At 39.6% G+C, this 16,510-nt stretch overlaps 1 protein-coding gene across 1 annotated transcript in view; it reads left to right on the top strand.

Moving 5' to 3' along the window:
- Positions 1–16,274, top strand: part of RAB11FIP1 (RAB11 family interacting protein 1) — a 43,073-nt gene extending 26,799 nt beyond the window's left edge. Inside the window, exons 2-5 of the mRNA XM_044660863.1 lie at positions 1,655–2,091; positions 3,647–4,454; positions 8,717–8,825; positions 16,054–16,274. Of these exons, the coding sequence (XP_044516798.1) occupies positions 1,655–2,091; positions 3,647–4,454; positions 8,717–8,825; positions 16,054–16,272 (1,573 nt within the window). The 3' untranslated portion in view covers positions 16,273–16,274. The remainder of the gene's footprint in view (positions 1–1,654; positions 2,092–3,646; positions 4,455–8,716; positions 8,826–16,053) is intronic.
- Positions 16,275–16,510: the final 236 nt, after the last annotated feature.

A 16,510-nucleotide genomic window follows, 5' to 3' on the forward strand; every position in this document is an offset into this window, starting at 1 on the left:
AGTGGATTGAGAGTCAGGCCCAGAGACAGGAGGTCCTGGGTTCAAATTTGACCTCAGACACTTCCTAGCTGTGTGACCCTTGGCAAGTCACTTAATCCCCATTGCCCAGCCCTTACCACTCTTCTGCCTTGGAGCCAATACACAGTATTGACTCCAAGATGGAAGGTAAGGGTTTAAAAAAAAAAAGAAAAAGAAAAGAAAAGAAATCTGGGTCCACATTTCTCATCCTTCATGAAATATTAAGTCCAACTCCCTCTTAACCTGAAAGAATCACTTTGAGTAAATTATTAGCATTAAAAAAAAGACATTTAGACATAAGGGATCAGACCGTTTTATCTCTATGGTCCATTTTCAGCTCTAAAACCCCATAATTTATCATCCAAAGATGATAAATCCAGCTCCTACCTTTTTCAATTAAGGATACTGAAATCTAGAGGGCACCTTGTTGGACAAGATGACTTGTCCGACATCTCACATATAGCAGTTTTGGGGCAGAGCCTCAGTTGATCCTCCTTTATTAGTTCTTTGGGCAGGGCTTCTTCCACTCCACCCTGACTCTTTTCCCTTAAACTCACTTCAGAAACATTATTTTGTGCTCTTATCTCCTGTTTTGGGCACCAGTTGCCAGAAGTGACCAATGAAAAATATTCCAGGATATTCTTTAGGGAAGTATCATGGCTTTATTTCCTTCAGGATTACTGGCTACCTCATTTGTGCTTAAATAAACCTTTTTCCATGAGGGGTGATGATACTATTGCATTACGAGCTTGCAAGCACTTAGTTTAGCCAGTAGTGGAGATGGAGATGGATCTGTCCTTATCTTCAGGTTGTCCATTAAAGACAACATCCCTAATTGAGATAGAAATTTAAGGAAGAGTTCCTTCCATGTTGAATTCACTGTGTTTTCATGTAAGTGGTATTGCTTGTCTTTTAGTACTGTATTAACAGTATATCTTCAAGTGGTTTTGAAGAACATACCAGGTGAAATATTTTTAAAATTAGATAACATTTGAAATATGGTCATATTCTTTTCAGATTTACTGGGCCAACAGCATTAGACTAGTAATGAAATGTAATTAATACCTTCTGTTACTGTTCTTTTTCCAAATCACTTGGCACTTTTCCCCCCCTAAATCCTGGTTCAAAACATTCCAAAGCTTCCCAGTGGGGACTATTTTTTCCTCCAGTCTCTTCATTTTCCTCTGCAATTTGCATGTAGGTTGTGTGGTGTATTGTTTATCAAGCAGCTTTTGTTTGACCTCTGTGTTCGTTCTTTACATCAAAGATCATGAGAATAGACTGGCTAGACTGGTTACTGTTTTTTGTTGATTTTTTTTAAGAACAAATATTTATTTGAGAGCCAACAGTATAGTTCTGTGTTAAACACAGAATTCAACATGATCTTTGTCCAGTGGGTTTCTTCTCAAAATAGAATCATGCATTCCAGAAATGGGGGTGGGGGAATAAGGGATAGGGGTAGGGTACAAATGCATTTGTAAAAGAGCTGGTGATAGTAAGAAGAAAGTTATATATAGTTTACTTTTGGAAATTGTAAAATACTTTGCAAAACATTTGAAAATTCTATAAATGTGAGTTATGACTCTCCTAGACTCTCCTTGGCTCTAAGGGTCACCTCTCTACTCATTTATTGCAGATGGTATACTCTAAAATCAAAACCAGGGAAGAAGGAGAAAGATCGAGGAGAGATTGAGGTGGACATCCAGTTTATGAGAAACAACGTAACTGCCAGCATGTTTGATCTGTCCATGAAAGATAAGTCCCGTAATCCATTTGGGAAACTGAAAGACAAAATCAAAGGGAAGCGGCATGAGGAACCTTCTGACAGTGCCTCAGCCATCATCCCAAGCACCATGAACACAGTAGACAGTGATGATGACTCTCTTACAAAAGACAAGAAGAAATCAAAGATCAAAACCTTGTTTTCTAGGTCTGGCTTACAGAAAACACCTCTTTCCCAGTCCATGTCTGTCCTTCCTACAACTAAGCCAGAAAAATTGACCCTTCGTCCAGGAGACTTCCACTCCCAGTGGGAAGATGATGTGGAGGATGAGTCCTCTTCACCCTCCAACAGTGAGTCTCATTTCTCTTCTCACAGTGTTTTCTTCCCTACCCATCTCAGTACAAAGAGAGTTTACAGTAGAACTATTTAGAGTGAAAACACCTCTCTTCTCTAAAGAGAAGAAACAAATGAATCTTCTAAGCAAAACAGAACCATCCTTTTATGTTAATTTCTCTAGGGTTAGTGTTGTTAAGGAAGCATTCTGTACATATTTCTAGGCTTTCTTAGTGAGTAGATCTGACTCTGAAATTGGCAGTGTAGTAATAAGAGTTTTGGCTTCTTTAGGCTGATAGAAAATTGTGATTTTTGTCTCTAGTAGTACCCAACATGGATACTTTTCTTGGGCTCTTCACCCCTTTACAATGTCTTCACAAGGTGCTATGAATAGGGATCATTTGTTCCCTGGTGGCCAATCATCTGTTAATGAACCTCCTTGTTCTGAGGTAGGCTGTCCCTTGGTCAATAACACAGTCTCATGTTGGCCCATCCTAGAAACATTTATAGCCTGATTAGAACCAAGAGAACTTTCACTCTACTGACATAAAGCCTTCATGAAACCAGTCACTTCTTCTCAGTGAGGACTCATAGGAGGAGAACTTTACCAGAAGCTCAAGCAGATGGTTGCAGGAAATTGTGCCAAGTACCCAAAAGGTTGTTTTTCAGTTATTCAGTCAATAAATATTTATTACATGCCTGCTATGTGCTAAGCATTGAGCTAAGCCTTTGCTGAGGAGAAAAAAAAAGGGCAAAAGACAGAATAAATTGGATATAATCAATAGGGGAAAGGTATTAGAATTTTAAAAAAGTTTAAAGCGTGTTAATAATCACTTGGAACACAGACTGAAATTCTAAAAAAGTACACCAAGTGAACAGATTGCTTAGAGCAGTGGCATCAAGCTCAAAGAGAGGATGATCACTAAAGCTTAGATAAGAATCCCTTGCAGGTCACATTGATTTAGAAAACCACTTGTTGACAGTATTTATGTCCTATTTATTGTATTTTCATTTATTGTGCTAAATATTTCCCAACTACATTTTAGTCTGATATTGGGCTAAAATGTAACTTACGTTCTTTAGGATAGAGGCTCAATCTTATGTCATAGAGCTCTTATCAGAGTAATGTTTTTAAATATAGAAAATAAAATACATAGGATTACATAGGAAATGCAATGCTCAAAACACATATATATGTGTGTATATATAAAAATACAAACACACATATCATACACACTCACACTCTCTCTCACATGCACACACACACACACAGATATATATCTATATCTATATCTATATCTGTATATCTATATCTATCTATCTATCTATCTATCTATCTATATATATAGTTCATGGGACCTAGGTTAAGAACCTCAGCTTTAGAAGGATAAGAAATTTAGTTCCCTACTCTTTCATTGTGATTTTGAATCCTAGCTTTAGATGTTTGGCCCAAACCTACTGGAGGACTCATCTTCTATTCTCATTGATGTAACCTTTACCCATCTACTTTCTTTACTTAATTAAGATTTATGTTCTGGTGACATGAAGGCTTGTTTGTTCTTCTTCCCATAGGCATGTCTCATAGGAGAACAGCAAGTGCTGATGTCAAGCAGATGAACTTTACCCTTCCCAAGAAAGAAGGATTGTCTTTTTTTGGTGGCCTTCGGTCTAAGAATGACCAGCTTTCTCGATCTAATGTATGTATCAATGGAAATCACATTTATCTGGAGCAGCCAGAGCCCAAAAATGAGGCTATGCCAAAGGACAGCACCCCATCTTCCTCCCCATCCCCTCAAGGCTTTAGGAAGAAGCATTTGTTTTCATCTACAGAAAATCTGTCTTCCAGACCTTCTAAGGAATCAGGGGAGGCAGGGAGGATGTCCCTGGACTGGCAACTGTCTGGATCTCTCCCAAAAGATTCTTTGAAATCTCTGACTCTGCCATCCTACAAACCACTTGTTAGTGGAGATGTAAATGTGACCCCTGTGCATACGGAAATTGAAAAGGAGACTAAGGAGAACAAGAAGCAAGAGAACAAGAAGTCCTCTTTGCTCTCTTTGGTCACAGGAAAAAAGGATGCTCTGAAGAACAGTGAAGTTGAAAGCAACACTCCTAGTATGTTGGAGAAAGAAAAAGAAATCACACCTGTGGAAGCCACAGCAAAGGAAAAAGAGGCAGGGCTTGTTGAAATTCCAGTGGAAGACCCTGATGACAAGCCTGAGGAAGACTTGTCAGCCTCTGCCTCCAGACAGAGCAAATCACTGAGCTCCACTGAGGAAGTACCCAGGATGCAATCTGGAGCACAGCCTGAGCCTAGTCCTAAACCTAGGCCACCTGCCCTTCCAGCAAGAGGCCCCCAAACCAAAGCTGTCAAACCCAGGTCAGTCTTGAATCAGCTTATTCTTCATTTTTTGCCTTTAAACCTTGCTGTGAAGGAAACTCTAGTTGCACCAAATTCTTGGTCCCCATTCTCATGATTGTGGTTGCATAAGGTCTTATATGAAGGTAACTGGTACATCAGGAAAACATAGTTGACTGGTTTTTAACTGAGCCTAAAAACTGAGTTTTTAACTGAGGTAAATTTGTAAAGCCTACAAATTTAAATAAATGAGTGCCATACCCCAGTCATCAGGCGAGGAGTTGTGTTGTACTAAGTAAACTTTGATTAACAAAATTATAACTATCTTAGTGAAGTTTAAACCATACTTTTTGAAATACTAAAAATCTTGTATATTGAAAAATACTCAGAAATCGGGGGTACGGGAGGTGAGTGGAACAATCAAGAGAAAGAGACATGAATAAAAAGATCATAGAGAATGGGACTGCCTCAGAAGAGGTCTTTCTATAACTTCTCTCTTCAGGATGGGCCCCACTTCCCTGCAGCAGACCCTTTCTTTGCCTTCTCTTATCCTTGGGATTTTTTTAAACCAATAATTTTTATGGACACTGGGCATATACAAAACTAATTTGTATTTTCAGTCATTAGGGCTAATTCAAAATTTGGCAATTGTAGGAAAGCAATAGGTGTTCCAAATTTGGGTTGACTGACCTTATATGGGAGATAAGAGAATATGAGTTCAATCATAACAGTTCACTAACTCATATTGCTGCTAATTATATTCACAGACCTGTGCTAATTGCATTCTCTTGCAAACTGGGCATTTTTCTTGAAGACTAACACTATTTCTTCCTTGCACTTGGATATAAGATGAACAAGACCTCGGAAACTCTAGTTTGTTCTGGAGTATACCTTGGGCTAGTTCCTTCCGTGTTTGCTTGGTGTTTTGAGCCAAGAAGACTGACTAACTTTGGGACATTTCTGCTGCTTGGCATGACTCACATTCACAGCAACAGTATTTCCATATTTGGGGCTATGCATTACTTTTTTTGGGGAGACTCTGCTTACTTTTGATACACATACACACAACCAGAAAGTATACTTTTTTTCAAAATCTGTCCCCTTACCTATCATCTACCAGCCTTAATGCCTTGAGAATTTTAAATGTCTTTTTTACTGCTGTAATAATCAAGTGATATGACACTGGATTTATCTTTTAAATGAAAGATGTTTCTTTCTCTCTCCCAGGTCATAACTAACAAGCCTAAGTGTGGTAGACATGCTTGATAACAAAATATTCCTTTTGTGTTTCAAGCATTGGCGTCAGTTCTCCTGGGATGTTTAGATTCTTTTGACTTCTAACATAATCACATTATCAAAAGCATAAAAAATTCCTCTTTGGAACATCTCGTGTGTGTGTGTGTGTGTGTGTGTGTGTGTGTGTGTGTGTGTGTGTGTGTGTGTGTGTTTCTCTCACATAACATCTGCAACTGACCTGCAGATTTTATTTTGTCCTTTTCACAGACTGGGAGTTTCTCCAGAGGGTCAAGCCAAAGCCAAGTTTCCTCCTTCTCTTTGTGATTCTTCTCTTTTCTTTTCTACTACCTCTTCTGGTTCTAGCCTTGATTCCCTGCTTTCTAAACTGGGACAAGAACCAGAGACAGAATCTTCAAAAAATCTTTCTGTCCTTTCTTCTTTCTCACCTCCTACCATAGGTCCTGTTTCTACATCTACTCCAATTGAAAACTGGCCTTTTTCTCCTGAGAGCCAGGTCAGTTCTGAAGGACCTTCTTTCCTTCTTGCAGTGGAATCTCAAAAAGAGGGCTTAATTCAAGTTTCAAATACTTTCTCTGATTTCCCAGAATTACTCAATAAGCACTCTCCACTGCATGAAAGAGATGGGGTCTCTGTAGAAGATATTGGGGATATAGATGTAGATAAGAGTAAGGGGAACAGGGAATCCTCAAAATCCTCTCTGGAAATACTGGAAAATGCAAATTATAAGCACCTCACAAAAGAACAAAAAGAAGAAAAGGTCCCAACGTTTCCCCAAGACAGCAGACCAGAATATCTCTCTTTATCTAAAGACTCTCAACCAAATAGAACTCTCATTCAAGACAGAAATGAGGCAATTAAGCATCTCAGTGGAAAGCTTTGGAAAAAAGAAAATGAAGATGTACCTTCCTACGGAGCATCTTTGAAAGACAAAGTCAGTGATAATGGAGTACTCTCTGCTAACAAAGGAGCTGAGTTGCTTCATAAAATGGAAAACTTGGCCATCCCATCTGACTCTATAGTTGGAAAAAGCAATTTAACTGGCCTGCATGATAGGGAGGGACGCAAGAAGATCAAGAAGCGCGTTTCCTTTTCTGAGGAACTTTTTCTAGAAGAGGAGATAGAAAAGCCTGTTCATTTTATAGAAGAGGAGAAAAACGAGCCTTTAGAGCTGAAGTCTAAAGGTCTAGTGAGTGATTCATTGTCTGACAGAGAACCAGAAGAAAGTAAGAAGGAAATGATGACAACTGAAGCAAGCAGTCCTGCTTTACCACTAAAATCAGGAGCAAGAGTTTTTCTTGGACTCCATCATGATGAGCCAGCTTCCCAGACTGACACCTTTCTTTCTTCTGCTCCACTTTTGAATACTATATTGATCCCTGGGTCTCATGGGAAGCATTCTTCAGAAGATATGGCAGTGGAATCCAGCTCAGAAAAGGTCACTCCGTTATTTAGGATTGAGCGATATGAAAATTATAGTGAGAATTACCAGAGCAAAGCCAGTGATCATGAAGGTCTGCTATCTGATCCTTTGAAAAGCCTTGATTCAGTTTCAGACCTCAGATCTCCAGTTATGGGGGATCTGAACCTGACACTTCCCTCTATTCCAGAAGTAACATCAGATGATGAGAGAGTAGACCAATTGGAAGATATCAGAACAACTCCAACCACAAAAAATCATCAGGAACCATTTTCCTACTTATCAGCCACCTCTTTTGAGGAGGAAAACCAGAACCCTGATGAAAATGCTCTCCAAGTGGAGAAACCAGAAGCTTTTGCTAACCCCTTCCTGTTGTCTTTAAAGCAGACCACAACATTACATGATGAGGAAGGCTTAGGTTTAGATAAAAAGACCCCAGTCCCTGAGAGTTGGGAGAGACAGGAACAGAGGGAGGAAAATAGCCATACTGAGGAAAGTAGGAGTCAAAGGTCACCTTCTCAGGACTCTTCTGTTTCGGGTCACTCCCTTTCTGAGACTCTTAATGCAGCACACTCTTTCCCTGGCTCTCTACACTCTGACACTTATCACACAAATAGAGCAGAATCTCCCCAAAAAACATCAGCAGAGAGCCCGACTGCTAAAGTTGAAAATTCTGGCAAGAGGAAGCAGCTCCGGGCATGGGTTTCGCCCTCAGAGACGCATCCATTCCCAGCTCAGCCAAGTGGTGGAATCACTGTGTCTGCCAAGCACAGGTGAGAGCCTGGGAAGATTATCTACATAAGTGTGGGATCCTTTGCTTTTTTTCAATATCACACCAAAGGCTGTTTTGGTCCTGAGAACTCCCTAAAACCCAGTCTTTTAAAGGACCGATTCATATATTGGAGATACCTAGAAACTTACCTACTAATTGGCGGATACATGAACAGGTCTCTCTTTTATTTTAGCTTTAATTGTGATTGTTATAGGGACCAATTTGTAAACATAAGGTTTGATCCCTAAAAGAAGGGTCTGCAAGAATGTGCTGTGAACAAATTCTATACTATCCCCATGAACTGTCTCAGACATTTCCAAGAATCGTATTTTTTAAAATGAACACTTAAATTTTTATTTTTTCATTATTTTTCTGACCCTTGCTGCACTGTTTAGGTTCTGCTTTTTAAAGGACTGGCCAAATGAGACACTGATATGACTATGATTGACCTTGCCCAGCTTTTGAGGTTCAGGATTCAGAGGGTTTGCAAGTTATATAGATAATTCCATAACCTTTAATTGTTTTTAGAAATGGTTCTGTTGAGAGAGGAGTTTGTCTTTAACTGGCTCCTAGTACAAATTATTAGAAAAGTGGTCAGTGTATTTAGAGATGTCAAAACACCTGGCTTGGGTAGCTGGCCTTGCTTCTTAATGATTGTTTTTGACTTGTCTTGCTTCTTTAGGTACACTAACATTGGACCATTTGGGGCCTGGAGATAAGAAAGGATCATTGCCTGCTCTTAAATGACTTAGGACCTTATTGGGTGATGTTTCCCTTGTCCAAGTAGTCTAAATAAATCGACTCACTTTTCTACTCCCTTCCTTCCTTCTCTTGCAGAACTCATCCTGTGAAACCAATGAATTCAACAGTGACAAAAACCCTTCCCACCAGTTTAGGTACTGCTACTATCATTAGTGAGAACTTGCTCAATGAGGCCATTATAAAGGTATGTTTCCCCTAAGAGTTCCGTATCAGCATGCTTGCTGTTTGCCTTTTAGGAGTTTCTCATTTTGAGTATAGATATACTATTATATATTGGCCTTTGTGAACTTTGGCCTGTTTTCTGGCTCTCTAAATATCCCTTCCCTGGTGGAATGATAAGCTTCTTGAGGGCAGGAACTTTCTTTTTGTTTTCATAGCTCCAATGCCTAGCAGAATGACTGAGTTCAATGTGTTTGTAGTTTTTATGAATTGACATGTTATGCTCCTTTTAACTTCTCTAAAGTTTCCATGTTGGTGTCCAGTTCTCTCATTTCAATAATGTAGGAAAACAAAAAAGATATTCTGTTGATGTTTGAAAAATCAGTCAGTTGCACATCTCCATTTGATAGTGCCTGTCCTCTTCTGCAGAAAAGTGTCTTGTCTTATAACAGAAAACTAGCATGCTTACTGATTCACTGATCACATGAGGGAGAAAGAGACTGGTTGTTCACAAAGGATCAGGATTCTCTAAAGTAAACAAAAATAACAATAGCTTACAGTTGTCATAGTACTTTACAGCTTAAAATACGTTTTCCTTACATAAAACAAACATTATGAGGTTATAAAGATTATTCCCTTTTGTTTTTTTGGAAGATAAAAAAACCTGAAATTTATAGCAGTTAAGTGCTTTTCTCAGAGTCAGGCAAATAATAAGTGACCAGGTCATTTGAACCCAAGTCTTCTGACTTCAAGTGGATCATTCCTTCCATCATGGCAGATAATCTGAGGATCCTTAAAGGAAGAAAGGTGGTAAATGTTCTGGGTAAATCTACCCTGGAAATAATTGTAGGATGGGTTGGGATTGCTAACTAACATTAATGCCAATACAAAAAACTTTGCTGTTAGGGGCCATTTTTTTTTAAACCCTTGTACTTCGGTGTATTGTCTCATAGGTGGAAGATTGGTAAGGGTGGGCAATGGGGGTCAAGTGACTTGCCCAGGGTCACACAGCTGGGAGGTGGCTGAGGCCGGGTTTGAACCTAGGACCTCCTGTCTCTAGGCCTGACTCTCATTCCACTGAGCTACCCAGCTGCCTGTTAGGGGCCATTTTAAACGTTTTCTGAAAGTTCATTTCATTCTTTCAGCAAACACTAAAGCTTATAGCAATTGAGTCCCATGTGGGGGGATATACAGACTAAGACAAAGTTCTTGATCTCATATAATTTACTTTCTCCAGGCTTCATGAGTCATTGGAAAGGAAACCAAATTATGTGTGATAAAAAATGAGTTAACACCTTCTTGCCCATGTTTTCCTTTATCCTTTTCATCTTGGCCTTGCTGGTCATCATTGTTCCCCAAATTATTATCCTCAGTTACCATTTACTCTGCAATGATGCATGTACTAAGCTAGGCTTAACAAGGACTAAAAGTTGACCACATGTCTGTTCACTGACTTTTGTAGTAGAAAAAGCCTTGGATTTAGAGTCAGAAGACTTGGGTTTAAATACTGACTCTTCTGTGTAGTAACAATTTGACTTTGAACAATTTTCTTTCTCTTTTTGGGTCAGCTTCCTCATGGGAAACTGACCCAGGAACGGAATGTACTGAAATCATAATATGGTGGAAAGAGCAGTGGATTTGGAGTGAAAGTGCCTGGGCTGGAATCCTAGCTGTGCCATTTACTGTGTTTCCTTGGGCAAGCCATTACACCTCTGGACCTTAGTGTCCTCATCTGTAAAATTAGGGAGTTGATAATCCCTAAAGTCCTTTTCAACTCTGGGCCCTATAGTGTGGAAAATGAGGGATTGGTTTAATTCTCTTAAAGTTCCTTCTAGTTTTTAATCCTGTAATTTTTTCTGGATTTTCCTATATCTTATCTGCCCTCAGGTCCCCCCACCCTCCCATTACCCCTAACTCTAAGAAGCTCAAAAAGTCTGCCTTTCTTCCAGGAGAAATGTAATTGGAAGGAGAAATAAAATAAGCTTTTTTACTACTTTATCAGCTTAAATTATGACTGAGCAAGTGCCTGTTTGAAAGTCTGTGCTGGACATTCAACAGAGCACAAACACTTCTTACTCTCTAAGATACAACATCAGCTGGTAAACTGGAGAAGAAAGCAGGACAGCATTGAAGAGTTCAGTAATAAAAACTGGGAGAATTCAGGAGCTTCCCTTTCTTTCCGTTTATTCTCTTTCTTTGGAATGGAATGCAGTCGTGTTCAAAAGTGGAGTACCCAACTCTCCATCAGTTGGAGAAATGTTATGTCCTTGTTTTAGCCTCTTCCTAATGAGTGCTTGATCAGAGCAGAGCACTTTTCTGGGGGGTGGAGGGGAGGTGGGGATGGGAAGGGAAGAATACTGTTAATAATTAGAGGCCCTTCTCTCTCCTCCCCATAATCTTGCCCCCAAAGCAAGAGGCAGTAAATAGTGCTTGTCCTATTTCTTTATCACACAGGGTGATTCTGCTGTTGTTTTCTTTTTAATCTCTGACCTTTTTTTGGTTTTAAAAATACTTGGGCTTTTATATCAAATTGTACTTTTCCATACTGTATTTATACTGTTCTTATTCCAGATTAATACAGTGGGGCTTCCTGGAGCCATCCAGTTACTGAACTGCATTTATAATAAGTGCTTTGTACTTCACTTATAAGACAATATTTATGTTAATGCCTCTCTTTGGAATGTTGCCATAGCAAGGAGGAGGTTAAGCAAAGGAATTGCATAGCTGGAGTTATTAAGACCTTCTCAACTAAACAAGAAACAGCAGGGTCTGAACAGTGCTTCTTTTCTCTTTGCTAATGTGTTAATGGCTCAGCTCTTTATGACTGAGTATTGGGAGCCCCTAACCCGACCAAAAATGCACTTGGTACAGAAGTGACTTAAAACTTCAATTTGAAAGTAGTAAAATTAAATGAATTCCAAAGCTCATGAGCATCTGTATGATGTATTGCTCCCTCCCTCTGCCTGAGTTGCTTGCAGAAAAGGGCCTGGTGGGGGGAGCTTTTGCCTCTTGGCAAAAGGTCTGGGGCTAACATGGCATTAAGGTCTACCTTGTCAGACATGGCCAGTGTGTTCATTTGTTTTACATTACTGCAATTCTTTGTTACAAGGAAGAGATTTTTTGTTTTGTTTTGTTTTTTTTGGTAGAGGCCCAGGACTTCATATAAACTCCTTTTTTTTTGTTTTCTCCTTCCTTCCTTCCTTCCTTCCTTCCTTCCTTCCTTCCCGACTCTCTCTATTTATTTGCAAACTAGTACCTGGATAAAACAGATAGGTCCATTATAACCGGACTTCCAAAAGAGGATGTGTAAGTGACTTAACACCCCTGTCATTTAGTTGTCTTTGAATTCTGTATTAAGCAGTAAAATGAAAGAAGTGATTTCATTTCTATTCTGAGGGTAGAAGTTCTAAGAAATAATTTTAAATCAAAAGCAATTTTTAAAAAATTGGTATACTTTGTTTCGACACATCAATCACATTCCAGTAATTTTTAATTAACTATAAATTGCTTCATTCTCTTTGGTGGAAAACCCCTGATAACTCCCTGGCTGTCAACTGTCAATGACTTCACTTCCTATTTTACCAAGAAGGTCGAGGACACACATCTGACTGGAACTTCCTACTTTCATCACACCCACCTCCACTCATCCTGTCTTCTGGAGGAGGAAGGGTAGCTAGAGTGCTGAAGTTAGTTAGGAAACTGAATTAAAATCTCACCCCCAGCTCTTGCTAGCTATATGCCTGTGAGCAAATTATTTGCCTTCTCTGCTTATTAGTTTCATTGTCTATAAATTGGGTATAATAATATTTGTTACATTTGCTTCTTACGGTTGTTATGAGGATCCAATGAAGTAATTTGTTTCATGTATTATTTCAGTGTCAGTTCTGGTTATTTTGTTCTCTGTCTCCCCAAAAGAGCTGTCTTCTTTATTTAAGACTAACCCTTTCCTGGATTCTCACCACCTTAGATATGCAATCTGGCCTTATTTCCATTTCTTTCTGCAATCTATGTCTGAGTGCTAAATCCAGTTATCTTTTCTTTGGCCTTATCTTCCTTAGGGAATTTGATCAGCCCTTCTTTCCCTGGCTACTGTTGTTTCTCCTGTCTCCTTATAGAGTTCCTTCTCTACTCCCACTCCTTAATTAAATGTGGGTATGATATTTTGCTGAACACTGAACCTGCATTCAAATCTGGCCTTAGATATTTACTGTGTGACTGGGCAAGTCATCTAATTTCTGTCTACCTATCTCAGGTTCTTCATCTATAAAATGAGCCTACAATCTCATAGCACCTACTGCTCATAGTTGTTGTGAGGATAAAATGAGGTAATATTTATGAAGTGCTTTGTAAACCTTAAAACACTGATTAAGTGCTGGCTATTATTACCATTTTTCTTTCTGCATGCTTTCTTTTCATTCTTTTATCTACTTTTATGGTTTCCCTTAAGCTTTTTTCTTTTTTTCCCCTAATTTTCTTATTTCTCTGACTACAACTTGACTTTCCTGAACTCTTTTGAATATTCTTATCTATATGCCTTAATTCTCTTAACTCCAAACTAATAATTTTCCTACCTTGTTCCCCCTTTTCCCCAAACCAACAAAACCAAACCCTACTTGTCATGATTTCTGTTTCTGCTAAGCAGCCCATCCTTCCAGTTAATCTGGTTTAAAAAAATTAAAGTTTCCTTTGTACACTCCATTTTTCTTGCACCCTACAACATCATTTCTTCACTTGGAGACTAAATATAACCTTTCATTGTCTCAAAAACAGTATCAAGTAGCAAGAATAAAATGAGATTTAAAAAATGAACTTAACTTTCCTATTTGTAAACTTAATTTTTGTGAAGCATTTCTGTTGTTCCTCGCCCCCCCCCCCATCCCCCGACAGCACTGTGGTGGAAAAAGCATTCCCTGGCATTGGCCTCAGAGGGTCCTGGCTTCATGTGTGACAGTGGGCAAGTTTCCTAATCTGTAAAATAAAGGGATTCCAGGAAGACTTTGTTGAAGACTTCCTGCTCTTAGTAATTGTAGGATGTCTTCTCTTAAGTAAAAGCTCCTGCTGTCTATTAAAATGGTTGTTTCCTGTTCTTCATTCAGCATGGAAGCAATTTCCAGGTCTGATTTCTCCCACTGAACTGGATTGAATTTTAAGTTTAAAATGATGATTCAGCTTTTGACTTGAATTGATTTTTGCTGAATATCTGCTACTCTTCAGTTCCACTGGGGAAAGGATGAGTGCCTGTTGGGATGGGGGTGGGGGTGTTGGAGGGGGCTGGGAAGGTCATGAACCGGTCATGGTTCTAATATGGGAGGCATCTGCTAACCCAGGAGTTTGGAGATTGCTCTAGAATTGTCCTTCTAGTCCCCCTACTGAGGAATCAGAGCTTTGGGGTATCTTATTGTCCCTCAGTACTTCTCTTTGTGTTTAGAGGCCTTTGTGGAGAATATAGCTTGGTCCCGAGCTCTCCAAATCATCAATGCCAGTGACGCATAGCATCTTTTTATAGGTACTTTGCTCTTTCATCATGAGAGAAAACATTAAGGCTTGGAACAGAGAGAACTACAATAGCCTGAGGGTGCTCGATAAATGTTTGATGGTGGTGATTTTGATCTAGAGATATTTGGCTTTGATTCCTATATACTTGAAATAAATATTCCCAAATGACTTAAAATGGGGTCTCTGCATGGGGTACAGACCTTGTAATGCCCCTCCTTTAATGTTTTACTGGTGCTTGTAATCAACTCCCAATAACAGAGTTGAAAAATGAGCTATTACTTGCTTTCCTAGAAGCCTTTTTTCCTCAAATCTGTATCTTAGCTTCCTTTCTCTTCATATAGGACCTAGGTTAGAGGATTATAAGGTTTCCAAACTAGAAGGGATCATTTGGCCCAATTCCCTCATTTTACAAATGAGGAAGCTGGGGCCTAGGGGAATAAAGTGACTTGGCCAGAGGCAAGAAGCAGAGCTAGGATTCAAACTCAGAGCCCCTGACTCTAAGTATGTTCTTTCTATTGTACCAAACTGTTTCTTTCTCTAGTTGTATTATTAATGATTGCAGTGATACATCATCTTGGTTAATCTATTAATCTAGCCCCAATCTCTTCCCTTCCCTCCACTCTCACATCATCAACAACTTCTTAACTATTTCAGACTATCCTGTGGGCACATTATACTTAACATATCCAGAACAGAATTCATTCTTTTTCCTTCCAAGTTCTTTCCCAATTCTCCTTCCAGTTACTCAGACCCTGGTGTTCCTCTCTGCTTCTTACTTGTATCCCCAGAAACTCGGTCTGTTTCTAAGTTCTGTTGTTTCTCCCTTCCTAATACTCAATACTCTTGTGTGCATCCCTGTGTCGCCCTGCTGGTCCTTCCCCTCCACCTCATACCTAGGCTGCTGCTGGCCTTCTGGTCTGTTTCCTTGGCCCAAGCTCCTCCCTGCTCTATTCTGTCCTCCATGGAGTTATCCAAGTGGTCTTCCTGAAGCTTAGGCCTGCCCATGTCACCCCCTCTGCTCTGTCAACAGCTATAATCTCCAGGATCAAATATCAAATTCTTTTGGCTTCCCAGCTGAGCCACTTCTTGCCTCTCCTCCACTGCCTCTGAGACCCAGTGACACTGGCCCCTTGTTGTTCTTGCATTAGACTCTCCATTTTCAACTTCTGCCCTTTCTCTGGCTGGCGCCCTTCCCCTTGAATGCTCCCTTCCCTTGCCTCCCTCTTCTCCCAGTGTCTTTCAAGGTTCATCTCAGATCTCACTTTCTGCTACAGCCCTTTATCTGTCTCCTCCCCCTCACTTTCCCTCTGAAACGATCTCTCTTTTATACTATATATACAGAGTTATTTATGTGTTTTCTCCCTAGTTAGAGTGTGAGCTCCTTGAGGGCAGGGACCTTGGTATTGTATCCATAGAGCTTGACAGTGCCTGGACCATATAAAACACTTGATTAATAATGCTTTTTGAGGGGGCAGCTGGGTAGCTCAGTGGATTGAGAGTCAGGCCTAGAGACAGGAGGTCTTAGGTTCAAATCTGGCCTCAGACACTTCCCAGCTGTGTGTCCCTGGGCAAGTCATTTGATCCCCATTGCCTACCCTTACCACTCTTCTGCCTTGGAGCCAATATACAGTATTGACTCCAAGACGGAAGGTAAGGGTTTAAAAAAAATAATAATGCTTTTTGACTGACAATTGCATTTCCACTTTGACTTTCTTGCTTATCTTTTGTTCTTTTTTTTTTTTTTTCCAATTCTAAAGAAATACAAGCCTTCTGATCCTGAATTCGCTTATACTCAGTTAACCCATGATGAGCTGATCCAGTTGGTTCTGAAACAGAAGGAAACAATAAACAAGAAGGAGTTTCAGGTTCGGGAGTTGGAAGACTACATAGACAATTTGCTTGTCAGAGTCATGGAAGAAACTCCCAATATCCTCCGTACTCCAGCACAGTTAGGGAATAAAGCAGGAAAGATGTGAGTCATGGCAATAAAGGAATGAAACTTTTTTTTGTGAGTTTGTTTACATCTCCCTTTGAGGTCATGGACCAATATGTTAATATATGTTAACCAGCAAATTGGATCTGAATCTGAATCATCAACTCTCTTGTAAGTAATCTGGCAAAAGAGTCTATTCTACTGACTGAAGGCAACTTAATTATTACAGTGAATCCCTTAATGTACATTCCCAGAATTTTATTAAAAGATACTCTTCCTTT

Source organism: Gracilinanus agilis, chromosome 2 (assembly GCF_016433145.1).
Source record: "Gracilinanus agilis isolate LMUSP501 chromosome 2, AgileGrace, whole genome shotgun sequence".
NCBI lineage: Eukaryota > Metazoa > Chordata > Mammalia > Didelphimorphia > Didelphidae > Gracilinanus > Gracilinanus agilis.